At 40.1% G+C, this 26,590-nt stretch overlaps 2 protein-coding genes across 12 annotated transcripts in view; both read left to right on the top strand.

Moving 5' to 3' along the window:
• LOC140924251 (angiopoietin-1 receptor-like) overlaps positions 1-26,590 on the top strand; it is a 38,527-nt gene that overhangs the window by 3,025 nt on the left and 8,912 nt on the right. For 6 of the 10 annotated variants that reach the window (XR_012164223.1, XR_012164224.1, XM_073374285.1 and 3 more), the window contains exons 2-12: positions 16,976-17,067; positions 18,127-18,163; positions 18,406-18,872; positions 19,655-19,675; positions 20,213-20,464; positions 21,326-21,619; positions 22,757-22,872; positions 23,646-23,704; positions 24,441-24,583; positions 24,943-25,236; positions 26,400-26,527. Coding sequence is in view for 8 of the 10 variants with exons in the window: in XM_073374285.1 (XP_073230386.1) it covers positions 16,998-17,067; positions 18,127-18,163; positions 18,406-18,872; positions 19,655-19,675; positions 20,213-20,464; positions 21,326-21,619; positions 22,757-22,872; positions 23,646-23,704; positions 24,441-24,583; positions 24,943-25,236; positions 26,400-26,527 (1,881 nt within the window). In the remaining 2 variants the exon portion in view is untranslated. Of the gene's footprint in view, positions 1-16,220; positions 16,363-16,973; positions 17,068-18,126; positions 18,164-18,234; positions 18,873-19,654; positions 19,676-20,212; positions 20,465-21,325; positions 21,620-22,756; positions 22,873-23,645; positions 23,705-24,440; positions 24,584-24,942; positions 25,237-26,399; positions 26,528-26,590 lie in introns of those variants that run through there. The other 4 variants (XM_073374281.1, XM_073374283.1, XM_073374282.1 and 1 more) reach the window with 4 other exon arrangements.
• LOC140924253 (insulin-like growth factor 1 receptor) lies at positions 818-15,065 on the top strand. 2 transcript variants are annotated; one of them, XM_073374288.1, is made up of 21 exons: positions 818-965; positions 1,130-1,251; positions 4,959-4,998; positions 5,290-5,750; positions 6,095-6,115; positions 6,263-6,514; positions 7,131-7,427; positions 7,666-7,781; positions 7,931-7,995; positions 8,342-8,484; positions 9,001-9,291; positions 10,238-10,362; positions 10,643-10,796; positions 11,062-11,172; positions 11,897-12,075; positions 12,870-12,992; positions 13,627-13,697; positions 13,802-13,842; positions 13,955-14,051; positions 14,149-14,239; positions 14,765-15,065. In XM_073374288.1, exons 2-21 carry the CDS (start codon positions 1,182-1,184, stop codon positions 14,801-14,803), a joined length of 2,787 nt encoding a protein of 928 aa, XP_073230389.1. In that variant the 5' UTR covers positions 818-965; positions 1,130-1,181; the 3' UTR covers positions 14,804-15,065. The 2 variants fall into 2 exon arrangements, with proteins under 2 accessions (XP_073230389.1, XP_073230390.1); XM_073374289.1 differs by lacking the exon at positions 6,095-6,115.

Here is a 26,590-nt window from a genome sequence, read left to right on the forward strand (position 1 = left end):
CTGACAATTGCTCGTCAATAATATCGCCACAACACAATGATCTGAAATATAACCCTGGGACAAACCCAGCGTGAAATAAATAGTTACAGCAGTAAATTGATCATAGTCAAGATGACTTTTCAGCTACGACGACGCTTCGACTCATCTTATAAAAAACTATGGAAATTAAAACCTTAAAAAAAAAACAGGTATTTAGAGAAAAATAAGAACAAATATAAAATGCTTTCGATCTGATCTTAGTTCTGTCTGAACCGAGAAGCAACCACGCATGGGAAATCAATTACCACACGTACTAGCTTTCAAAGATAAAGTAATATCTAAAGCGGTACACGACAAACTATCGAAGAGTTCTCAAAAGCATACTTTTTTGCCAGGAACCAGAAAGGAACAGAAGCAACAAACGTCATGATGCGTCTACTGTCATTAGGAGCCATTAAGAAATTTATCGTTTCAAATATGATCAAAACAACTAGGTGTGATAAATCATTGACCCTGTAGGCACTCTAATCTTTTCTTCAATATCAATCCTCTTGATGCTTATTTCGTCAATCAGTCCCACAATCCTGGCAAATTAACTTTCGTAAACGCGTCGTTCTGAGAAAAAAGGGCGGCTATACACAAGCTACGTCTTTCTTTCAATTTCGACTTGTAAACATATCCACCGCACACGATCTTGCGAGAAGTCTCGCGAGTTAGTTCTTTGATTTTAAGAGCTAAACCTTGATTGGCTAAAAAGGTTTTACGTCACGGAAATCGTTTTGCCGCTCGGGTTCGCAGACGCTATTAAATGCGTCTGCTGTTCGCATGCTAGGTGTAGTTCCTTGAGATAGTCTGTCAAGCTATGTGATCAACAACGATTTTTTCTCACAGCACGATAAAGTCCACTAAATTACGCGCTTCAAGGGCTGACCAAGGTTACAGTTACTGAATGATATCATTGGGCTTCAGTGATATTCGATGTTAAGGTAAATTTTTGAAGGGAATTGAGGTGAACGACGGATGCCTGATGATAAAGGGTCTTTTGTATGGAAAACGAAAACATCGATCCAACCCCATGATCACTTATCGAATGTTACTCATTTTAACGTTATTAGCTTAACAGCAGAGATCCTTTAACTTCGCTTTGCAGTGTTAATGTTCCGCACGAGGTGGGTTTGTGATTTGATGTTGCCTTGACGAGAATGTCTACTCAGTCGACTGGTGACCTTCATGTTCTTGCTGCCCTGTACGTTGTAACCTTGTCTTTCTGTGGTAAGTTTGGAACTTATTGGTATAATGAGTGCAATAAAGGTACCTATTTTGCTATCCAGAGTAACTGCTCATGCACGATTGTAAATCTACGAAAAAACATGCGTTTCACATGAATTCCTTTAGTTTAGAGGATACTTTGGTGAAATTAGACGTACGGAAATGTTTGGACATAGTTTGTGAGATCCAAAGAGCTATTTTTGTTAGACAGTTAGCCATGTTTTTAAATGGCGACAAAATGATGAAACTGTTTAAGCTGCGGTTGCATTTATTTAAAAAAAAATTTAAATGGTTCAGAAAGAAGAAGGAAGTCAGGCGTGTCGTATTTATATATATCCGCTTTGAAATTTCCCTGTGACTCTTATGCTGCAATTTCTGTTTGTAAACCACGCAAACTTACATGTTGTATTGACGGTCGGTGACACGAGAGGGATGAAATTGTTCGTTTACTGGAGAAAGGCTTTCCGAGAGTCCACTTTGGCTTCAAGTCTAGTAGACTTTCAGTCTTAACTTTTTCGTCGCTGGGAGGCTGAAGTTTGCTCTTTAGACTGTTTACAATGATCTGTCATGTAAACGTGCTTTAGCTCGTATGCGTTAACGAACTTCATATCCCACGATGTCCCTGTTTACGATCGATTGGACGTAAGTTGCGTAAACACGCTTTAGTTTGTATGCGTTTACGAACTTGATATCCGTTCATATCCGTTTAAGATGTCATGCGTGGGACGAAAGCCATGTGAACGCGCTTTAGCTCGTATACGTTTAATATAACGAACTTCGGATATCCAATGTTATTGAAAACTGAATCATTGGATAATGCAATTCTAGCATTTTGATTGGCTTAGCCGTTATGGTATATGAGCTATTATACCATGCTCTCTATATATGGTCGGTGTACGCGTCAGTTTAAAATTGGAAGCTAGCTGAGATTTTTTTCCGCGAAGGATAGAACGGCGCCCGAAGCAAATTGTTTTAATTCATTTCTTAGAATACTAGAAATGCAATTTCATCGAAAGAAAAAAGACAGAAACAAACAAAAAAGCCCAAAGAGCTTGTTTGAAAGTTTGTCGAAAAACGCATGAAAACACATGGAACTAAAGTACCTTGACCAGCTACGAAAGAAGACAAGTGTTGTTTCTTCATGATCGCGGAGCCATTCGCCGATCGAGTCACTCGCCGATAGATAACTGCGGCTTGTTTATCTGACATCAAGAATATAAATCACAAGTAACCAGCTACAAATACAGGCTATGCAGCCATTCACTAGAGCAATCGAGGCGGCAGTATAGCTTCTTTTCTCGTTCAGCAAAACCAGCTTGTGACTTCAAACAACTTCATAACAAGCGACCGTGGTAATTAGTTTTTCTCCGTTGTTCTTACTTTTATAACTGCACCGAAAATCCAAATTCACAGTAATTTCGTCAGCTGTCACTTAAAAATTCTTTTCCTTCACATTATCTGCCAGGTTTTTTTTAGCTGTTCTGCTGGGTAAAATCCTAGAATCCCGATTAGTTTTCTAATGTTCATCGCTACAATGTTTTGATTTTTCATTTATGCAGTCCAGGCGAGTCCGTTCGCGCGTTGACAGTTTTGATAGACGTGTGACATGTGAATAGCGGAAATCCCTTGTCTTTTCCGGTTTGTTCTAGTCGGGGAGATTCAACGAGATTTTGTGGGCGTTTTTAATAAAACAATTATTCCACTCGCGCTTGTTGGATATGAGATGATTATAGCCAACTCGGCGCTACGCGCCTCGTTGGCTATCTATCATCTCATATCCGACTCGCCCTCGTGGAATAATGGTTAAATATCCCGTTTTACGATTTGTCACGTGTTGGACAAAAGCGGTGTTAACTCGCTTTAACTCGTATGTGTCTACGAACTTGATATCCGAAGATTTCCCGGTTTACGATCTCTCATGTGTGGACAAAGTCGTGCGGAGGCGCAGTTTGCTCGGATGCGTTTACAACTGAACTTTATATCTGATGATATCTGTTTGAGAACAGACGTGTGCACAAAAGCTAAAAAACGCGCTTTAGTTTATATGATTTGATAAATTTGATTTTCCTTTTAGAACAGTCATATTTGGACGAAACCGTTTGAACCGGCTTTAGCTCGTATACGTTTACCGCTGCGGAAATCCGAAGATATCCCACTTTAGTAAAATCCAGGTAGTGGTCTATTATCAATGCTGCGTTCTGATTGGTTGAGCTACTACTAGGCTATATGTTATAGCCCACTAGTAGCGAAAAGCGCCGGCTTTTTGGCGGCAAAAAAGGATTAAAGTCTAGCTTAAACTAGCTAAAAGTTTTTTATTCTCGATATTTTTGACCAACTAGTTGGATTTTATTAAAAAGATTATTCCTCTCGCCCTCATGGCCTCTATTCGGGCTCGCAGAATAATTGCCCAATAATTGTTAATTATACTATGTCATGTATGGGACGAAGCTTTAGCACGTATCCGTTTACGAACTTGATATCTACCGATATCCCGTTTTACTATCCGTCATGTGTGGACAAAAGTTGCGCAAAGGTGCGTTACTTTGTATGCGCTTACAGTCTTAGAGATTCTTGGGTGCAAATGCATGTGAACCGTACCAGGGTGCTGTTACATTAGGGACTTTAAGATAGGTCACGACGGTCGCCTAGGACGGTTGGATGCGTATACGGGAAGCCGGGAGCCATGACGGTAAAAAGGCGCGAAAATTTCAATTTAAGATTCGGACAACAAAACGGAGGACGGTGAAGAATATGTCTTTTGGTAAAGTGCGAAACTCGCTTGTAATTTCTTTCGCAGAAAGCTCAATTACTGAAGAAGAGTTTCCCATTTTAAAGGAAGAATACGAATCAGAAGAATAAGAGTACAAATTAAAGCTAGTCAATGTTTTTCTTTGAACTTTTCTCTCCTAAGCCAACACCGTTTGTGTTTAAGAAATCTTTTCTTGATACAAATACAGTTTTATGTTTAAAAAACGGCTAAAATCACACTGTTACCTTTCTTTTCGGCAATTTTCCTCTGCCATAGCGCACGACTCTAGTTAGAAAACAAGAAGTCGCCAATTGCAGCGGAGCGGAGTTATGTCTCGAACGAACTTCGACGTTTTCGTTTTTTTTTCAGTTCACCGATAAGAAAATCAGTATAAACACAACCCAACGCATATTTAACCCATTGGGTACTCAGTTTTAGAAGACAAGTGACAGTAAGTACGCATGAACTCTTACCAGTCTTCACCGTTGTCTTCACGACGAGAAACCCAGCGAAAACATACCGTCCCTGAAGGACGACGGTAAAAGGTCACGCGTGTTTTGCGTGACCTAGCATCTATCCGACCGTCGCAGGCGACCGTAGTGACCTATCTTAAAGTCCCTATTAGCAGGTTGGTGGGGAGGGTACTAACTCTCGAAGGCGCAGAACAAGCTAAGGAGAGTTGTAGATCCACTTTCAAATGCTAGAATTAGTGTGAAACGAAACGACATTAGGTTAGACTGACTTCGTAGTAGCCATATAGCGATTCAAACCTGCCACTTTGTGTCAACAAGAGGCTTATTTGCTCTTGTACAAAGATTTTTTTTGTTTCAGTGACTGGTTTATTGAAGTAAGTAAAATGTTGATTAAAAACACGAATCTTCCCTATAAGCCAGGTTTTTCCTTTGTTCTTTGTTCAATCCTTACTTAAATTAATGATTGCTTGTCTTAATCCTTGTTTCAGCATCACAGAACGTCCCGATTTCACAAGAAACAAACTCCAGGTTAGTCTTAACAGAACCCATGGTTGTGTCAGAAGAACTTCTTGTCCACAGTTACAGCAGATGCTTGAATTGACGCCCGGGCGCTTATTTACCATTTTGAGTTGGGTTTATTCGACGAGTTGGTTGGGGACGTTTGTTTGAAGGGAGCTGTTAATTCGTTGTTCAACTGTTTGCCACAAAATAACTTTGTATTTATTTCCAGTAAATACGTACCGTGACAGTAACATAAACCCAGATGGATGAGCAACCAAAGGTAGTACAAGCTGCTCACAAATGCCTTTTTTTTTCCAGCTGTATTCCTGCGGAACCCCCAGTCAGCTCTGCCATGAGGAACGCGTCTTGTTCTTTTTACCCTAAAATAACTGGAGCCTGTGAAGACATCATAAGTAGTCGATATGTTTATGGGGATCCTGGTTTCTTGAGAGGAAGCGAGAGTCTCAATGCAAGGTTCAATGGTTACTTAAAAGCGGGATTTATATCGGAAGGATGCCAATTTTACATCAAGGAAATGGCCTGTCGCTATTTGTTTCCATTGTGTGATACCTCTCTAAACAAGCCTCGTGCTCAGGGGATTTGTCGTAAGACTTGCCAGTTTGTGCTCCATGGAAAGTACTGCGCAAAAGAGTTAGATGTCCTGAGAACAATTGCGCAAACAGATCCTGATTTTATCGAAAATCTAATCAACTGCACTAGATACCCCGCTGCCAATGGAGGAGAGGCATCAGAATGCTACCAACACCCTGCATTACCAGGTGATTACTTGTAATATTTCCTGTGGCTTCAGCCCCCAGTTGTTCAAAAAGTTGATAACGCTATAGTACAATTGTTTTCTCTAATACTTATGGGTCATTATACGGTTCTTGGAAACTGCCCAACTGCCCATCCCTTAAGCTAACATAACACTTATTTCTCACTTAGGGCAAAATGTTGGCTTAAGGGAGGAGTAGGTGGGCAGTTTTCCAGAAACTTCCACTGGATAGGGATTTATCAGGTGGATAGCGCCATCCAGCTTTTGATCAACTGGGGCCTGGTTTATATTTTTTTTAGAAAAAGAAAGAGTCTTAACGTAAAGTTCTTCTCTTTTTCTTTCTTAAAGGTGACGAAACCAGAAATACAGGTTTGTGAATCTTTTCTTAGCATGCTTCTAAAGCACTAGCCTGAGTGATCTCTTGTCTGACGAGGGACTGCCACTCGAAATGTCACTTTTTGAATTTTCTTACTGCCTCAAAAGAGGCACTTGCTAAGTACAATACGCAATCCTTAGATTGTTACCATGGCATTGGCGTTGGATATCGTGGTAAAGTGAATATAACTCGTTCAGGCCGTTCTTGTCAGCGGTGGATTTCTCAATGCCCTCATCGTCATCTGCGGATTCCTGAAGATGTTGTTGATGGTCAGAATGACTGCAACATGTGTCGTAACCCAGATGCTAGTGCCCCGGATGGACCTTGGTGCTATACCACTGACCCTAAGGTTCGATGGGAGTACTGCAACATATCCCGCTGCCCTCCAAGAGGTACTTTTTAGGTTTTGTTTTTGAAAAATCTTACAGCTTAAGAATGAGCAGTTCAATATGCATGCTGCCAAAGAGGTACATTTGATTAGTTACACCAAAAGATATACTTTGCCCCTCATCTTTCCTTCCATTCCTTTCTTCCTTTCTCTGCACCCCCCCCTCCTTGAATTCCCCTCTTCCTTTCCTCCCTCCCTCCTTCCCTCATCCTTCGTTCCCCCCTTCTTTCCTCCACTCCTTTCTCCCCATCTTCCCTTCCTTTTTCCTTCGCTCGCTCCTCCCTTCCTCTGTCCCCCTCCCTGTATTCACCTCTTCCTTTCCTCCCTCCTTCCTTCCTTGATCCTTCGTTCCCTCCTTTCTTCCTCCCTCCCTCCCTTCCTTCCTTCCTTCCTTCCTTTCTCTGTCCCCCCTCCCTGTATTCCCCTCTTCCTTTCCTAGCTCCGTCCTACCTTCATCCGTCGTTCCCTCCTTCCTTCCTTCGTTTCTTCTTTCCTTCCTTCCTTCTTCCCCCCTCTCTCCTCTCTTTCTTCTTCCCTCCACCTTTTCTCCTTCCCTTCCTCCCTACCTTTTTCTCTCATTTTTGTGCAATTGAGTGTCTGCGAAAATTTCCATTCACCAGTTCCATCTGATGGTCCGAGTTTCCTAAGAGGATATCCTCTCAACTCAACTGCAATTCACATATCCTGGGAACGTATCCCTCCACTCCCTCACAATGAAAAGCTCCTGGGATACCGCATAAGATACAGACGCCTTGGATCCCAGTTATATACTGAAAAGAATGTTACCAGTAACAGCACAGAAGTTGTGATCAGCAGACTTGACTACCGAACTTCGTATGAAATTAAAGTAAATGGCTTTAACGAAGTTGGTCACGGACCACCTGGAAACCTCATTATTGTAAAAACCTTGCAAAACGGTATGTAAATGCTGCCATTGTACACTCTGTGAACTTTGATGATACTAAGTTTTTAAAGTGAATAACCTAATTATCACGTAGTGTTTCTGGAGAGGTGCTTTTCAATTTTTAGTGATAGAGAACATCGGAGAGTTACTCTGTCATCGCATACATACTTTCATTAGCTTCGCTTCTGACCATAGGTGAAAGATGTTGAAGTTCCATTTTTAAGACTGAACAATTTTTTTTGTCTTTTCAGGTACCATTGTGGTTGATATAAACTTTGAGCTTGTGATCAACACTGATTTTCATAGTGATCTACTTAATAGAAGTAGCGAAAAGTTCATAGTGATGGAAAGGAATATTACCTCGAAGGTAAGCAAGGGTTATTTGGCAGTTGATTTGCGATTTCGCCATCGTTTAGCCTAGTTTTAGGCGCGCTTTTATGAACACTTAACTACCTTGCGCCCATCCTCCTTGTTTTTTGTTTTGATAAGAAAAATAAGACTACTGTTGCGTTGCAGATTAATATCCAGTTCAATGAGTCCTCTTCATTCAAGATTTACGAAGTCAGAGTTTTGAGCTTCAGGTAGTATTGCTCTCAGTCTTACCAGTCAATATATGTTGCTGGTTCTAAAGGTTCACCGCAGCCAAAAGCTTTTTGTTGGGTAATTTTAATGGTGGCAACTATTGCCAAAGACTTGGATTTTGAAAAGTGGCCCGGCTTGAGCGAAAAATTGTTTAACTGACAGAAATCTGTCACTGTCCTATGCACATACGAATGGGTGTGTTTGGGACATGTCATGTTCTCTGTGACCGAACTGGTCTTACCACGACCAAAGCGGGATTAATTATGAACTTCATCCTCTAGTTACGATTAATTGTTGTTTTTGTTTTTGTTTCTTATTTATCAATTTTCTCTTCTGAATTACCAGTCGTGGAAGCGTAAACGCCCAGATGTTGGCTTTAGCCATAGTAAATGAACATACTTCAAAAGCTGAGGCTTTGACTCATTTTATAGAAGGATTTGATACTGCGTTTAAAGACAGTTTGCGTGTCTCCGCTCTTATTGTTACAGGTAAGTTACTTCGTTAACTCTGTGGAGCTGTCCACACTTGGTGCTCGGGAACTAGTGCCTGGGTAACGACAAAAAATGGTGTTGTGTTCATACCTTTAGTACCCGATATGTGACTATGTATATAGTTACTCCATTTCGCTCTGTCAGACGCCATTTTGAAACATGAGCTTAGCAGCGAGAACTAAGCAGTGGACTGCCCGGAACTCATACAAAAACCGTGTGCACACGGGGACCCGGTGTCTACTTTTGCGCCGGAGTACAAGGTCGAGACCTGGTACTCTGGTACCCGCACGGAGCCCGAATTCTTGCGTGGATACTTGAAAAAAGGGTGTGCTCATATTAGTGCCCAGGGAGTAGCGTACTCGGGCATCGTGCCCAGACACCGAGTGTGAACGTTGCCTAAGAAGACAAAGTCCCTGTTGTTGCTGATTTAAGGTTCAGTTCTCAGAAAACATATTTTTGTATACGGTTATCTTATTTTCTAAATTTCATATTTTTGTTTTACTTTTTAATAAGAGAAACCACCACCGCCTGGAAATTTAAAGGTAATTAACGTACAGACATGTTACATTGTAATAAAGTGGGAGAAACCAAAATATGGAAGTGATTTCCAGATTCAAAGCTACTCAGTCGAGCACAGAAAAGTAGGCTCCAAAAACTTCACCAAGGTGGCAGCCTTGCCCTATTCACAGACTGGAATGATTATGGAGGACTTAGAACCAGCCACTGAATACATAATCAGATTATCAAGCATCAACAAATATGGGACATCCGATGGTGTACTCTTGACGCAAAACACACGAGAAGGTACTGGAATTTTGCTCTTTTTGTGCTGTAGATATGTATTTATAAAATAACAAACATAGAACGCGCGCTCTGATTGGCCGAGAGGCGTGTTTTCATGAGAGCATGTAAACATGGTTGTGACGTCACGATGTTTTGCTTTTGGCGTGCTAGTCACGCAAGCACGAATTTGAAAAAGTTTTTTGGTTAAAAACTCGACAAGTTTACTTTATTTACCAATTCCCTTGTCGGGTGAAACTTGGGAAATCTTTACAAACATGCTGTGTCAATTTTTTTTTTCGCTTAAGCTGACATTTTAAGCGAATCCGTATTTTGGAATGCATCTTTTTTGCAAAACAAGAACTGATTACGCTTGCAAGACTTCGCGACTGGTAAGAATTTCTCTATTAATCAGTGCCATTACAAAGAGTTTCGCGTTTTCTCTCGGGAAAGTTAATTAATTTTATAAAAGCAATAGAAAACTTTTTTCTCGCAACCCCTCTCGTGTTTATATCACGCCATGCAAACATGCACGGAAAACGTTTTCTATTGCTTAAATGTGTAAATATTGTTAATGAAACTAGCCTTAGTACAGAAGCCCCCTTAAGGGGACGGGACGGGTGTACACTGTATAGGGCGAAACTGAAGGGATTTTTATGGTTGCCAGCTAGCTACTCCCTCGCGCGCTCATCAGAAAAGTAAAAATTTAGTTTCAGATTGTGCAGATACGTAGATGTGTGTGTAGGGTGTAAATGTTTGCCATCTTTTTAAAAAAGCGTGGCCTCGAGGACCGCAAATACGTCCATTTTCTGTCTTCGAAGACCATTTTCGTCACACAGTGTACTAAATGGGTAGTGCACTTTCTTCAACTACTTCCACAGTGTCTCTTTCATTTACCAGAAACATTTCTTACAATGCGACAAAAAACTTGATTAACTCAGGTCTCTATATTATTGTGTCTAACTTGCAGATGCATTTATTAAGAACTTGATCCTCACAATTGTGCTTCCTTTGAGTTTGGCTTTCTTATTCATCGTCGCCGTGTGCCTGATTTTTCGGCCATGTTGCCAAACAAAACCGAGAGAATATGGAAAGGTAAGAAGGATTATGATAAACGTTTAGTTGCCTTGAATGCAATCCATGTTATGCTCAAAGGTTAACTCTTAAAGCCACAATATTCACATGAAAATTTGCCAGACTGCTCTTTATTCCGGAGTTCGTCAAAGCATTTTCTTTATGGTGATCAGCTAAGAGAGACGGCTGTATTCGCAGGCTAGATAGGCGACAATCGATTTCAATTTATGCGTTTGAATATCTCAACCTTCCACTTTTGAACTAACAAGCAGTGTAATGTAAGCGAAAATTTCTGCTCTAGATTGTGTTAGGGAAGCGCGGCAATTGGATTGAACTTCCCAGATCAGCTGTCGAGTTCAAGGAGAAGTTAGGTGAAGGGGCATTTGGAGAAGTTTTCAAGGGCGAGGTCACGATCAGCGGGAAATTTAGGACCTGTGCTATAAAGAAACTTAGAGGTAATCTCTTGTAAACGTTTTGTTGTTGGTGTTGTTTTTTTTTACAATTGGGGAAACAGCATATTGTCACATAACCCAATTATACTGCATGGTAAAACATAGCTTCCTTCATGTCTTACTAATAACTTATAGATCTGATCTAACAGTACCTTGGATATTTGTATCATTGCTTAGCAAATATAACGCGATATTATTTTCATTGGCATTAAAAACGTTATGTAATATCTGACTCATAACAACAGCGAAAGCATTTTTAAAATTGTAGAGAATGCTACAGAGAAAGAAAAACGTGACCTTAGGAATGAGCTGGAGATAATGGCTACAGTTGGTGAACATCCCAATGTTATAAATCTTATAGCAGCTTGTACAGAGACAGGTATTTGTCAATTTAATTTAAACCTGGACATCGTTGTAAATTCATCAAGTTTTCTGAGCATATAGCCACGCTTAATTTCGTCATGGCCAAACATGCACTTAAAACTTGCTTATGGTAATCTGTTCCTTTTAAGCTACATGCAAACAGACGTAACGATTCCTAACATTGTCGCCCAACAATATAGAGAGCTGTTGCGTCCATTTCAGTGCACGTAGCTAAAAGTTTGACCGGTTTTGAACTGCACAACAACTCTAAACAACACGCAAGAACATGCAACATGCAACAGGGTGTGTAAACAGACGTAACATGTAACATGGCACAATGATGGGATTTTTTGGCCAAAAATGTTGCGTCCGTTTGCACGGGGCTTGAAAATTACTGTTATTGAAAGAAAATCTGTGAGGATAGGGCTATATCGACACGAAGTATGATGCGACTAAAATAATATCTTTAGGTGTACTATCTTATTTCTGTATGCGTAGTTTATCTGCACATCATTAATGAGTCTTCTCTAGGCTTCCCTGTGACACGATAAGTAGTAATGTAGGCCCACCTACCCCACCCCGAAGTCTAACACTATGCTCTTAGGGAAACGTTTTTAGGTGTTAACGTTGGATTAGGTAAGGGGTAGGTGGGGAGTTTAACGGAATCATATACTGATCCAAGTTGGATTGTGATGGTATACCGTGTTTAAAAATTAAGCAATGTACTCTTTTTCAAACAGAACCCACGTTAGTTGTCGTACGCCTGGCAGAAAATGGCTGCCTGTTAAATTATCTACATAGGAGCACAGAAAATTCGTACATGAACGTAAACCAACCGAAACTAAGCTTCACAACAAGTGAAAGAACAAGGATCGCAAGAGATATTGCAAATGGAATGCTACATCTGTCAAACAAAAAGGTAAGAAGCTCAACGAACAAGATAAATAATAAGGGCTACAGTTAGGGTCGATTTTGTTTTGGTGGCATTGATTAGCTTTGATTATAAGGACTCTTCGACCTTCAGTGCTGTGTAGATTTGATTTCAAAATCGGTCAGGAGCTCAAAATTTATTTATTTATTTATTCCTACTGAGTTCTGCGGTAGCCATTGCATGAAATCATGTTCTGCTCTGATTGGCTAAGAGTCTTTGGCGCGAAAGTTTATCTATAGACCGTTTTCACATGATGTAACGTGGGCCATGTCCTAAAACAATAAAACGGTGGTCATGTTGGTTTTTCTAACCACTCCGGTGGAAATTGAACCTTTTTCTTTTGTATTTTTTTTTAAATTTCAATAAAGCTGCATAACTGCTGGGCAAGCGAATGAAAACGTTTAATACTGACCCGGACTTTCGAAGGCGTTCTGAGCTAAGATCTCTCGTAAGCATAGTGTCTTAACAATATCCCACCGTCATGCTGCAATACTATATGCAGTCAACAACTCCCTACATGCCGACACCCGATAATACGGCCAGCAGCTAAATCCCAGGCAAAAATATATTACAGACGTTTGACTGAAATAAACTCCCGCTATTACGGACTCTCGCTCGCCGACGAGGACACTGACTCAAGATCAGTCCCTACAGTGTCCGCCATAGGGATACATCTTAGATCAAGATTAGTCTCGTAAATTAGGGTCAGTTATTTAGTACATGAGAAATAGATGCACTGATTTCAAGCGGCTTCTGAAATGGCTTATGCTTTGTCTTTGCAGTGCGTTCATCGTGACCTTGCAGCTCGAAATGTCCTTTTCGACGAGAATTTCGTGGCCATGATATCTGACTTTGGTTTGTCACGTGATGTATACGAAAGTGGTGAATACGAAACGTTGTCTGGGGTACGTAATTAAAACATATTTGCGCATTAGGTTACAAAGATGTATCACTATTGGTTATGGCAATAACTGAGTCACTTCGATTCCCGCGCCCTGTTTCTGTGAGTATAGAGCATGCACATGGACACGCGTACGATGAAATGTTGTCGCAATTGTCGGTAATATGGCGCGCCATTTTACTAGGAAACTCACTGGAAATGGAAGCATAACATTTTCATTGCAGCAAGTGGTTTCTCTGCAAAGATTTGACTGATATTGGGAGTCATTTCTATGGTCTATATCAGCACAGAAAAAAGCAAATTGTTGTCTTTCTAAGAACTCCTCTCTCTGTTAATTTATCCAAAGAATCGTCAGTCACTGTCAACTCAATGCCATCCTAGAGGTGTCTATTTCAAAACAAACTGTTTTTTTCTGCCACGTCCTCACCCACTATGTGGGTGTTGACCCTCAAGACCTTTTTTCAGGTGCTTAATTGTCGAAAGTGCTTTCATGCAACACAATCGAGCACTGTTGGCTTCAATTATTGTCTACCCTGCCTCTCACGGGGCTCATCGGACTCCCTATTTATAGCGGCTAATTATTTGATCAAACAAGGCCACACATTTACCTTGTTTCCTTTTTCTTGTTATTATTTCAGGGCATGTTGCCAGTACGTTGGATGGCTCTTGAATCCTTAGAAGATTACACCTACAACACAAAGACAGACGTGTAAGTTCAACAAACTTAAAACTTTCAACATGGAAAAACCCTCACTTTAAATTAGCGAAAGTAACTTTAATGAAGATGAGTGACAAAAAGGCTTTCTATTTTAGGTGGTCATTTGGCATAGTATTATGGGAAATTGAATCTCGAGGTAAGTTCTTTAATCACAGGATTTTCTCGGGACACGAATATGCACAACCATCCTTGAGAGAAATGGGGAATCACTCGTCTAATATAGTTTCTTTTCGTACCTTATAATTTAGGTTTAATGCCGTATTCAGGATTGGGAGGAATGGAAGTTGTAGACTTTCTCAAGTCAGGACAGAGACTGAAACAACCTGATGGCTGCCGGGATAAGATGTATTTTTTTTAGCAAAACGTTTCGTTTCATGACAAAAGATTTGAGTCATTTTTTGACTCGAATGAGTCACTAAGCACATGTTTTTTGCTTCAACAGCTTTGAGATCATGACCTCGTGTTGGCACCCAGAGCCCTCAACACGCCCTTCATTTAGCGAAATAGTGTCTTCGCTTGAAGAGGAATTGACGGTATCTTGAATTTTTTTGGGTTAGGTGTGGGGATGGGTAGTTTCCTTAGCTAGATTCTCAGTTTTTATTTGAGGATTCCAGGGATGAGGATCTAGATAAAAAAGTTTGGATTGTGACAAATTTTGGAGTATTATAGATGGCAGCGAACATATATAGCGAAGCAATTTCCAAAAGCTTTCCAAAACTAAAGCAGCTTGTTATAGTACTGTTGTTGAGTTAGAATTCTTGTTTAATTAAAAAAATAATGGTGAAACAAATGATATTAACACCAGGTAGTTTTACAGTTTGTATATTACGTATAATTCAAAGTAACAGGCCACGGCAAACGGCAAACGGCAAACGTGAATTTGTACCTCGTGACCAAGGTTTCCTTTTTCTTGTTGTTATCTACACAAATATTAGTTCCACACCAGTTTTATCCATAAGAATTGTTTTGGACTGTTTTTTATTTAGTACTTATTTTCAAGTTGAAGAATTTCTCAACTTGAATCTGACGTTTGCCGTTGTAACATTGATTTTTACCAGGGTCTTCAGGATCAGGACACTGAAAATGAGCTTCCATGAATGAGACTGTAATTAGAACGTGACGACCTAATCCACTGACAAGAATGGCCGCAGTTCCTTCTATGTACCACCAATCTATAAATGGACGGTTGTTGTGCAAGACAAAAAGTTCCCCCGCTCTCTCTTTTAAGAACCGTGGTAGCGCACGGTGCAGGCCAATGAATGATTCATACACGTACCCCAGTGATCTAGACGATTGCTAGCTCTCATCATATTATACGTTTTTGCTTTGAGGGGCTGAAATAAAGACTTCCATGTACAATGAGTCTGCGCCGTGTTTTTTTCTGAACGTACCAAAGAGCTCAGTGTTTGATATTGAGGGGAACTTTGGGGGGTACCCAATACCGCAATACCGTAAGAAAAATTGGCAAATATCGAAATACCATGTCAAAAATCGACGAAATACCGATACCGCATTATGATCGGTCACGTTTACTTAAAGCTGTATCCATTTCGCGTGTTTGTTTACCTTTAGCATGTATGCACCAAAAACCAACCTCAGACATTGCGAGAAAACGTGAGAAGACCTTGATTGGTAGAACGATCGATGCCCTTCCAATTTCGTCATAGCCTGTGAACAGGCTATCTGTTGGCAAAGGCCTGTTCACAGGCTAATTTCGTCATCGCCGGATTGTGTAATCATTTACCATTAAGTCTAAAGTCTTAAAATATTAACTTTTATTAACCTATTGCGCGGTGCACATTGTATTGACCAGTATTAGACAGGAAAGCGCAAATAAATGGTACTGCAATACCGTGAAGGACCGTCTTTTACCGAATACCGTTAATCAAAAGGATAAGAAACGGTATACCGCAGGGCTAGATGATACCGCATAACCGCACATTAAAATCAAAATTACCGAAATACCGCTTGAAAAAAAGCTCGATACCGCAATACCGTAAACCGTCCCCCTCGATATTAATAGGGACGATCTTTACAAGGTCTAGTCTGCCCTGCGGCTCACGTACTGTCAAGTTTCTTATACAGGATTGGTTTGTTCGTTAGACCATAAACACAAAGAGAAAGGGATGTGGTTCGGTTCTCAGCAGCCGTTTATGGGGAGAAGCGTTGCGTGACGACACTAAAAACGGCTGTGTAGCAGAGTATGCAAGGCCAGCCTTGTACGAATTCCAAGAATTTACCCGATCATTCAGCTTAATTCTACAGTCGAAATAAAATAATTCAACTTGACTGCTACTGACTGTTGGCTTCTGTAGTCTCTGTAGGTAGAGCGAAGATATTTTGACTATAGTTTTCTGATTTCGAGTTGTGCTTTAACCTCCCACGCAAACGTTCTTAGGGTTTTGTCACGCAATAGGAACGCGTGACGAACCTCTAAGAACGTATGCGTGGGAGGCTAGTTGTGCTTCCGCTTTGCAACTTTACGTCATCATATGTCTTAGAGGGCTGTTCCTAAGCGTATTACCTTTTGATCATTACATCCTGTCTTTAAAACATAACTATTTGAAGTGTTTGTTGCACCCAGGTTTTGTTACGTTCATGACAAATTGTCTCGCAAGACGGAGATATCTATTGCACGACATTACCAGCTGAAAAGGTACGTTTGTAAGCTACCTTCTGATAGAAAAACCCTATGGTTAGATGAATCCAATCATTGATTTATTAAAAAAATATGAGGAAATTCCGAAAACAAGGGCCAACGTTAACTGAACTGGTTACAACCTGTGAGTAGGAATTGTTCACATTTGATCTCCAGAAACGGGCTGAAAATCGGTGAAGGATAACCGCCAGTTTCTGAAACCAACTTCAACTAGCCCAGTAGATAATTCAGGTGAAACACTTTTGATAGTGTTACAGATAGCTTGGCAAATGATCAAACTAAAACTTTGCAAAATTGATAGGGGAGAAAATACGGATAACCTATAAATAACTGTCACGTAAACCGGCAGGGTAAGACACATAAGCAGTGATCTTTTCAATAAACTTAGTTCCAGATAGACTTGCCTAGAAGTCGACTTCTTTGAGTCAATAAAGCTGGTCAGTGTTCACTAAATAGACAGATCAAGCATTCAAGGCACTCCGCACTCGGTTTCAGAAGGTCTCTGTTTTTTTTTTTTTATGCGGAAATAGGTATTGAATAACACTATAAAATTTTGGTTTATGGTTATAACCCAGTGACTTAACGTTTTTTCCATGTTTATATTGCATAGTGTGTGATTTGATTTCATCCCCATGAATACCACTGATGTACTTCGTTTACTGATCGTCAGCTCAGTTGTTCTACACGCGTATCACTATGGCTGTAAGTGTGAAATTCCTTGCTGCGAAATATATGTAATAAGCTTTCTATCAAATTGTAATCTAATGGGAAGGCCAGTAATGTCAGCTACTCGTCATCGTTTGGCAATTCAGTGGACAGGCTAACCTGTAATAAAATCTGACTATTTATTTAAAATATATTTCTATAAAACCTGGGCTTAGCTTAGTTTGCTACACAGTCGTTTTTAGTGTCGTCACGCTCCTCCCCGGAACGTTGCGTGACGACAAAGGAAATGAAAACCCATCTGGGTAGCTTACTATGATATTACTCACATCCTCTGTTTTGTAGCTAATTAACCAAACTGTGTTCGTACAACTTATTTTTATAACTTCCCTGTAGCCTACTAACTAAACCTGTAGAAACTCTCATTTATCATAACACTGAAAAACGAAACCTTGTTGAGTGCTCTAGACCAAAACGCTCGGCAGATCCTAGCCTTAGGGACGGATCATTAGAAAAGTTATGAGGGGAGGGGGAGTGGGGAATTTTTGAACCGCAGGAATTCTTTTCGTTATCAAATTCCTTGTATGATTTTTTTTTAGGCCATAGCATGAATATTTTTTAGGGTTAATTGGCGTGCATGAATTTTTCTTCATTTAACTTTCCCTTACGCGAATATTTTTTTGTACTTCGCCCGCCCCCCCCCCCCCCCCCCCCCACCACCCCCCATAAGTTTTTTAATGGTGCGTCCCTTACCTGTTTGAGAACCTTGCGCAACACAGCGGCACGTACCCTGCATAATCCCATATATGGTGGTACCCCACAGGGTAATAATTTAAAAAGTTACGGGGATGCAAGGATACGGGAAGTACGGAGAAACAGCACGAGACAGGAAGGCTGTTTTTCTCAGTTTTCCAAGGTAATTAGAACTAGTTTGATAGCAAAGTTTGATCCCCATACAGTATTTTAAATTTTTCTTCCATTCTACCAAGTCAGTGTATGACTTATTCATTTATCAGTCACGATTTTAGTGGCTAATTAGCCTAAATTAACCCCTGGACAGAAAATCAAAAAATGTTAACTTTTTTGTTTTTGTTTTAGTATCACAGGCTACATTTTCTCGGGATAAAAATTCCAGGTCAGTACACAGCGTCGTCAATAAATAACGGGAAAACACTCGAACTTATAGCACGGTGTTTTTGATCACAGATTTAGTGTAGTAGCTATGCTGGTTGTTATGGCACTCGACGAATCAGCTGGCCTCTAAGGGTTAGCTGGAATACTGGTTGTCTACAGAGTAAAAGTGAGTTTTTAGTCTACCTTGTGATGTAGAAAACAAGTTAAACTCGCATGATCTATGAATCGTTTTCTATTTTGCAGTTGTGTTCAGGCACAGCCCGAATTCAACCGTTCTTCAAAGAACTCATTGTGTATTTTTTTCAAGAACGAAGGAAAAAGTTGTCAAAACGTCTCCGGTAATCAATATATCTTTGACAAATTTGGCGATAAACTGAGGTACAGTAAAAATCGGGCTCAATCGGTTGAACGCTACTTACGGTTTTATCCATTTTCTGAAGAATGTAAATCAGTTATGGGAGACCTGTATTGCGCTTATTTGTTTCCTCCGTGTGATACGACTCTCGGCAAGCCTTATCCCCGCCAAATCTGTCGCAAGTCGTGTGAATTTGCTCTACACATCACATGTACAAAGAAGGACATGGATACGTTTAAACAGTTCGCAGAAGTAGATCCCAACTTCGACATAAATCAGATGATTAACTGTTCGACGTATGCAATGGATGCTGGAGGACAAGCGCCGGAATGTTACCAATATCACTCACTACCAGGTACGTCTCAATCCCAAAAAATGTTTTTGGGGAGGGGGTAGTGCGGCTTACGTTGTTAAATCCTTTCCTTCTTTAACAAGCCCAAAATATGTGTTTTTCAGAGTTGTTCCCAAAAATTCAGTTGCAACACCTACCAGGCATGATCACAGCTAATAGAAATGGCTCAGTTGGCCGGGTTCACTTTGGTGAAAGGGTTTTAAAAATGAATGAATATGGAAATGTTGCGTCTTCTAAGGAGAAAAAGGTCTAAAAAAGATGCCCTCTCGGGCCGCACATACCTACCATATTGGTGGTGAAAAGAACTTGAATAGTTTAGGAAGACCTTTCAGGGAATTATTACATACGAACTCTCCTCGGGCTAGTAATAAAACGTCTCTGAACAGTGTCGGGTGTGTAATTCGATCCCTACACGTCCCAGCAGTTTTGTATATGATCATCGACCATCTTGGAGATGGAAAGGGAGAGGGGGAAAGGAAGGTTTTATTACTATCACATTAAAAGGTCGTCCAGGCTTACTGAAAATAGTAATGATAATAATAATCGAACTGACTCAATTTGGACAACACTCATCACAGTGACATTACACCCGTCACTTGCACAACACCCGTCACAGAGTTGACTAGGCTACAAGGTAGAAACAACAGAAACAATTGTTTGTCACCTGATCTTCCTTGAGGGTAAACGATCTCAATTGACACTAACTTGTAATAGCTAGCTGATTCTCTTGATTAGTGCCAACAGCAAAATTTATGGACTTAAAGGGTGTTTCTTGTAATTTATAGGTGATGATACCAGAACTACAGGTTTGTAATAATAATATTGTAAATGATTGTTTCGTGCGATTTTCATGATATCTCTTTAATTCTATTCGATTCATAAGTAATTCACGTCTCCCCACCCAATTTTTGTTATCAAAGGGGCATTTTTTTTTTAATTTAAAGAGCTTCGTTTAGAGTTGAAAACTTGAGTGAGTTCAGGGAAGTATTGAGGATCAGGAAACAGGAGGGCTATTTTTTCTCAATTTCTCACGGTAAAGATCTAGACGACAGTAAAGTTTTATCCTTATGCGGTATTTGAAATTCTTCTTCCATTTAACCGAGCCAGTAGTGTATGTCTCATAAGTTTGCCGGTCAAAGAGACACGTTAGTAGCTAATAAGCCTTAACCCTGAACCCATCTTCTATGGAGGTTCATCGACACGATACCGGTTATGCAAGAATGTTATTACTCAATTTTCACCATCAAACATAACATGATTATAGGAGGCCATTTGCACAATTTGGACAACACAAGCTTGATATTATTTCCCAATTTCATTATCACTATTTTATAACATGTAAGATTGTTACTATGGCATCGGCACTGGATATCGTGGTGATGTAAACATTACCCGTTCGGGTCGTTCGTGTCAGTCATGGTCTTCCCAATGCCCTCACCGTCATTCGCGATTTCCTGAGGATGTTGTTGATGGTCAGAATGACTCGAACATGTGTCGTAACCCGGATGCTAGTGCCCCGGATGGACCTTGGTGTTATACCACTGACCCTAAAGTTCGATGGGAATATTGCAACATATCCCGATGTCCTCCAAGAGGTATTAGTTTTTAACGTAGCTTTTAAAACTCTAATATGATCCTTTAACTAGACAAATTAGAAATGACAAGACTGGGTATTCTTGAGGAGGTGAGCCCGTCAAGACTTTTTGCCAATAGAGTACTTAAGTGTGACGTCATAAAGATGAAATTTCTGAAATTATGGGATTTGTCAGGATATTCTGAAAGAACAATGTCCAAGAGGCCTACTTGCCAAAAATGAGCATTTCGGGGCAAATTTTCTCTGAGATAGTAGCCCAGTTATACTCAGAAAACTGCATACAAACCCTTCTAATTTTTTTTGGGTCGACCCAAAAAAAATTAGAAGGGTTTGTATGGAGTTTTCTGAGTATAACTGGGCTACTATCTCAGAGAAAATTTGCCCCGAAATGCTCATTTTTGGCAAGTAGGCCTCTTGGACATTGTTCTTTCAGAATGTCCTGACAAATCCCATAATTTCAGATATTTCATTTTTATGACGTCATCAGCCTCACTGCAAACATAACAGATATATGAATTTTATTCTACTGTTATTTTGAAGAAAGAGAAACCTTACATCGAAAAGCTCAGAAAAATTAGAAATACATTTCAAGGAAATGAAATGTAGGGCGATGACTTAAGAAAATCCAGCAGTAATTCTAACAAATGGAAGACTGAATTTTTTACGTTCAGTGCAAAATAATTTTTATCCTCAGTAAGGAACGCTATCCTTGACATGACATACTAAACAACTTTTACTTTTTCAATGGCTTATCGTTAACTTTTTATATTTTCCGTTCATAATCAATGAAGTTAGTTTAATTGCTTTTAAATATTTAGCTTCTGTTTCAAATAGTCTCTAATGATAATCTCTACCTCTCCAGTTCCTAAACCTCCAGGCTCTTTAAAAGGCTACCCCCTTAACTCAACTTCAATCTACATATTCTGGAAGAGAATTCCCCCATCGTCTCACAAAAAACAACTGCTTGGCTACCGGATACAGTACAGACGCCTTGGATCCCTGTTATACAGTGAACTGAATATCACCAGCAACATTACTGAGACCGTTATTAGCAGTCTTGATTTCCAAACCACATATGAGATTAAAATAAATGGCTTTAACGAAATTGGTCCAGGACCCCCTGGGAAAACCCTTGACATCAAAACCTTACAAAAGGGTAAGTACAAAGTTGTGGACTCTACTTGTCTTGGAATTTCATCTTATTTTTACGCTACTGAATAGAGAAGAGAGGTGTGACGTCACGTTACCATGGTAGCAAAATTTCTGGATCACAACAATAGGGAGTTTTTGCAACTGCGACGGCAAAAACAGGTTTCGATTGGCGAAAAAAAAGTTGCACGTGCATCACGCTTTTTTGTACATTTCTTAGCCGTCATTGCAAGACTGCAACATGAAACTTCCTAATTTCACGCGCCCGCTTTATGGAGTAGGTGAGCACAACGCAAAAATTTTCTTTTTATTTTTCTAAACTTAGATACGGTCCTTTCGGATTTAACCCAGAAAATTTCGCCAACATTTGACAAATTAAATGAAATTTTAATAAGATCGATGAAGTTTGAAACCGTGCGAATCCACTTTTTAAGTGACGTTTTGGTTTGTTCTCATCCAGAAATTTTGCTCCCAAAACAACGTGAGGTAACGACTTCTCCTTTCTATTATGGTCAAATCAAACCTGTGTTAAGCCATCCCACTTTGGGAACGGCCTGCGTGGTTATCCGTCACCCCACTGGAGAACACAGACGACGTCAAAATTTGTTGGGAAAACAAAACAGATCCGCCTCATTGTTTATCAGGAAGACAGCCATTAGGATAAGAAAAAGTATCTAGAAAAAGTGAACCTCAAAGGGTTTTCTGACTCTCCGTATGCCAAAATGAGAGAAATTACCGACCATTGTGGGTTACACACACCCTATGTACCAGTGCGGTGGTATGGTACATGTTCCCACTGAAAACCGGATCGTTAATGGAACAGAGCTGATCTGAATACAATGAAAACCAAACACATGCGCAATTAGAGAAACAATTATATCACAAATACCCTGCAAGCAATGGGCCATTTCACAGTTATAGATGGAGACTGGCGTTAACCTTGATTTGATACAAACCTTCCTGTTTTCTTATGTAAATCATGTTGTTCTTATGCTATCTCTATTTTGCAAGCATACTTTCATAAGAAAACAGCCAATCAGAGCGCGCGTACTATTGTAGCCAAAGAATAATGTTGTCTAAAGGTCCATCCCGTTTTTACTAGTTCACTGATAACTGAAAACTTACAATTTTATTTCATTGTTAGGTGAGATCCTCAGTGACGTAAAATTTATGTTCCTAATTGATACAGCTTTTGAGAGTGAGCTACTAAATAGCAGTAGCAACGTGTTTAAGACAATGGAAGAAAAAATTAGATCGTCGGTGAGTAGAGGTTTTCAGATTCTTGTTTAATACTACCGTAAATCCTCTATTAAGCCCCCCGGGGGGCTTATTTTTTTCAAGCACTTTTGAGGCGGGGCTTAATAGAGAGGGGGGCTTAAAAGAGAGGGAGGGCTTATTTAATTTAGCGACAGGGGCAAGGTTTCTCGAGGACGGACTTGTGGTTCCCGGGCGGTATACTGCTTTGACTAACGATAAGAAAATGGTGACAATTCTCCACAGAGAACTAGATCGCAAAGTTGAGAAAGTTTAGCATATGAAGTTGGAGGTCATGCGGCCGAAGACCAAAAACAATACGAACTTCCAGCCTGAATAAACCATAACTGATCAGTCCACGTTAATCGTCAATTTTTTTGTAAAGAATAAGGATTGGGGGAGGGGGAGGGGGAGGGGGGGCTTAATAGAGAGGGGGGGCTTATTAACTTTCCCCCTCTGAAAAGGGGGGGCTTATTTGAGAGGGGGGGGGGGGCTTAATAGAGGATTTATGGTATTTAAAGATGATCAAGTTTTGAAGCTCGTCAGACTCCTTTGTTATAAGTTTAGGTCAACTTGACGGCGCACAACGTTCAATAGAATTCCTATCATTTTCATCTTGTTGGCCAATAAAAATGTCGCAAAAGATTTTGCACCGTCTGGGAGCTCTTAACATACATTACAGCACCGTTGTTTTTATCTTTGATGTTTGCCGTCTTTCATAACCAGTCTCCTCTGCTAAATATGTCTCAAGCGAGTGACTGGATGTTTTAACCTTTCAGGTAAAACACCAATTCAACGACTCTTCCCTATTATACAAGGTCAGAGTATTGGGCTTCAGGTATACCAAAATATCTTTCTTCCATATTTTCTGGTGTCAGTAGGTATTCGAAAGTAATAGCCGATAAAGCTTCTCCACACAAGAGACCTTGATAGATGTGCCTAGATGCTCATGTCCAAAACCCATTGCTAAGATTCAAGTCAGGACCATGAATAGCTTATCTGATGAAGGTTACTTTGGACATTGGGAAATGCGCTTTGCGAAGCTATTGTTTTGGGGTCACTGAACCAAATCATAGGAGTGAGTTCCGTATGCTAAAATGCCGAATTGCAAAAGACCAATTGCCAAAGCAACCTATATTAAATTACGTATATACATATGGGATGTAGGCATGACTTTTATTGTGTAAAGGGCGCTTACCATTTGTCAGAACTGCCTGGTAAGACCAGTTTAGTCGTGAAGAGAATTCCACTGTTGATCAGGACTATCTGGCCAGATAAGTCTATTTCTAAATAAAGTGCATGGCAGTTATGGGCTTAAGAGAAGATTAATTTCCAGAAAAAGGCTTAATATTTCATTTCTCCTCCGAAATAACCGGTCCAGTCGGCAGTTCAGACAAACGGTGAGCACCCAAAGATAATGCCTTGAGAGTTAGAGGATGCTTGACAGTCATTCCCTAACCTAGCCCCACTTAAACCACTACCACCACCACCTCCAGTAGAAAAATACCTTACATTTATGTACCATGCTTAACTTACGTTCTTCTCCGGGGTTGTTCTCCTTCGGTAATTTTCAGTAATGGAAGTGTAAAGGCGCACATCTTAGTTAAAGTCAAAGTAAAGGAGCATACCATGAAAACGATGGTTGTAACTCGTTTGATGGACAGATTTGATAGCTCGTTCAAAACAAGACTCGGAATTTCTGCTATCACAGTTAAAGGTTAGTGGTCAAGTATGGATCACGGTGATATTTGTTCCTCTAAAACGCAAATTTGTTTTGTTGCTTTTTTGTCACTGGTTTCATTTATTGCTCTTTAATGTTAGTTTGTTCATAACCATCAACTACGATCGAGTGATTGCGCCACATGTACGTTTAGTTGCAAAACTATAGCAAGAAAGAAACTAGTTTACTCTTCATTATTGCAAACTTACACGTGTTGATTATCACCTATCTTTTAATGTGAGCAAAGAGTTTCCTTTTTAGTAAGGGACTTTGTTCCTGCCATAAATATAAATTTTCGGTTCCTTCAATTTGTTGATTTAGGAAACTTAAAGGATTTGTTGTTTTTTAATCAACAGAAAAACCGCCGCCGCCTGTAAGCCCAAGGGTAACAAATATCCAAACGCGGTACTTCATATTAACCTGGGACAAACCAAAATATGGCCGTAATTACCACATAAACAGCACCACAGTTGAGCTAAAGAAGGAAGGCTTTGGTAGCTTCCTACCTGTAAAGAAACTGCCATACTCTCAAACTGGAATGATGATGGAGAATTTGCAACCTGATACAGAGTATGAAATTAGGTTGTCAAGCAGCAACAAATATGGGACATCAGATAGTGGAACTTTGTTAAAGCAAAAAACTTTACCTGGTAAGGGCTATAAGGGTTTATGATCCTTTCAACCCCAGTGGCAATTATAGAGGATGAAATAAAGGTCTAACGTTTGAGTCTGTGTATGAAACCCTACGATGTGACCATTCAATTGAAAGCTACTGAGCAGTACTTTCCTGTGGTACTGTTTATTGGGCTGTACAAGCTAAGGTGGTTCTAACTTTTGAGTCTGTTTATGAAACCCTATGATGTGACCATTCAAATGAAAGCTACTGAGCAGTACTTTCCTGTGGTACTGTTTATTATGCTGTACAAGGTGGTTCAAACTATTGTGCCTGTGGATGAAATCCTTAAGTGTGACCATTCAAGTGAAAACTACTGAGCAGAACCTCCTTGAGGTACTGTTAATTATGGAGTACAACTTGGTTCTAACTCTTTCTAACTCTAAGTCTGTGGATGAAATCCTAAAGTGTGACCATTCAAATGAATCTTCTCAAGCTGTTCTTTAGCGCTATGTTATTCGTCTATCTGAATTTTACAAACTGAAATTTGGGATCTATAATCTATAATTTTCACAGTAGCCCTGTTAAAGGTGAGAAGTATTTAATAAGTAATAAACTACATTTGGTTATTTTCATTATTTTCACAAACGTACGAAAAGGACTCTCCAGACTGAAAAAGCAGTAACTAATTTCGTTTCCGCTAGGGAGCCGTAGTAGTAAAGTAGGAACCAAATTAGCCTGGTATTGTAAGACAAATCTATCCTAAAGCTACCAAGGGGGAAAAGTAACTAATTTATGACGTCATTAGGCTTAGGCTAACCTCTTTTGTATTAACCATTTCATTGCCACAAACGCCTTTGACAGTCAAGACCTAGCCTGCGCCGCAGACGAAACTTGACTTTGGTTAAGTTCGTCTGCGAAACAGCGCCGAAATCCTTTTTCTGGGCCCCAATTTGTGTACCCATATTTGAGTACGCGCCATGATTGGCCTGTTAAAAATGCCATTGTCGATTGCTAGTGACTGTGAAAGGAAATTCGAAACGCTCTTCCGGTAATTCGCTGAATCCGTTGGGGGCCCAACGGCCCGAAGCCGAAGTTAAATTACTGTACATCTGCGACGTAGGCTGCTCAAGAGGCTCATGCGAACAAGAAATGTCTCAGCTCTGTTTCTTGCCCTCACCGTCCTATTTTTCTCCATAGACAGGTTCATCAAGAATTTGCTGCTTACAATCGTGTTACCCTTGGCTTTAGCTGTTTTATTCATTGGTTTTGTTTGCCTCAAGTTTCGCCCAACTTGCCCACAGCCAGAAAAAATAATATGCGAAAAGGTAAAGTAAGGGTTCTCCAGCCATGTTTTGATGCCCGGCAAATAAGCATTTCGTCATTCCAGT

The sequence above is a fragment of the Porites lutea genome, chromosome 14 (assembly GCF_958299795.1).
Source record: "Porites lutea chromosome 14, jaPorLute2.1, whole genome shotgun sequence".
NCBI classification, from domain to species: Eukaryota; Metazoa; Cnidaria; class Anthozoa; order Scleractinia; family Poritidae; genus Porites; species Porites lutea.

What these genes read in the sequence shown, in the direction of transcription:
- LOC140924253 (XM_073374288.1), top strand. Translation starts at nt 1,182, where the DNA reads ATGTCTACTCAGTCGACTGGTGACCTTCATGTTCTTGCTGCCCTGTAC. An exon ending in CTCCGCTCTTATTGTTACAG is followed by an intron (nt 8,485 to 9,000) that starts GTAAGTTACTTC and finishes CTTTTTAATAAG; the next exon opens with AGAAACCACCACCGCCTGGA. An exon ending in GATGGCTGCCGGGATAAGAT is followed by an intron (nt 14,052 to 14,148) that starts GTATTTTTTTTA and finishes TTGCTTCAACAG; the next exon opens with CTTTGAGATCATGACCTCGT.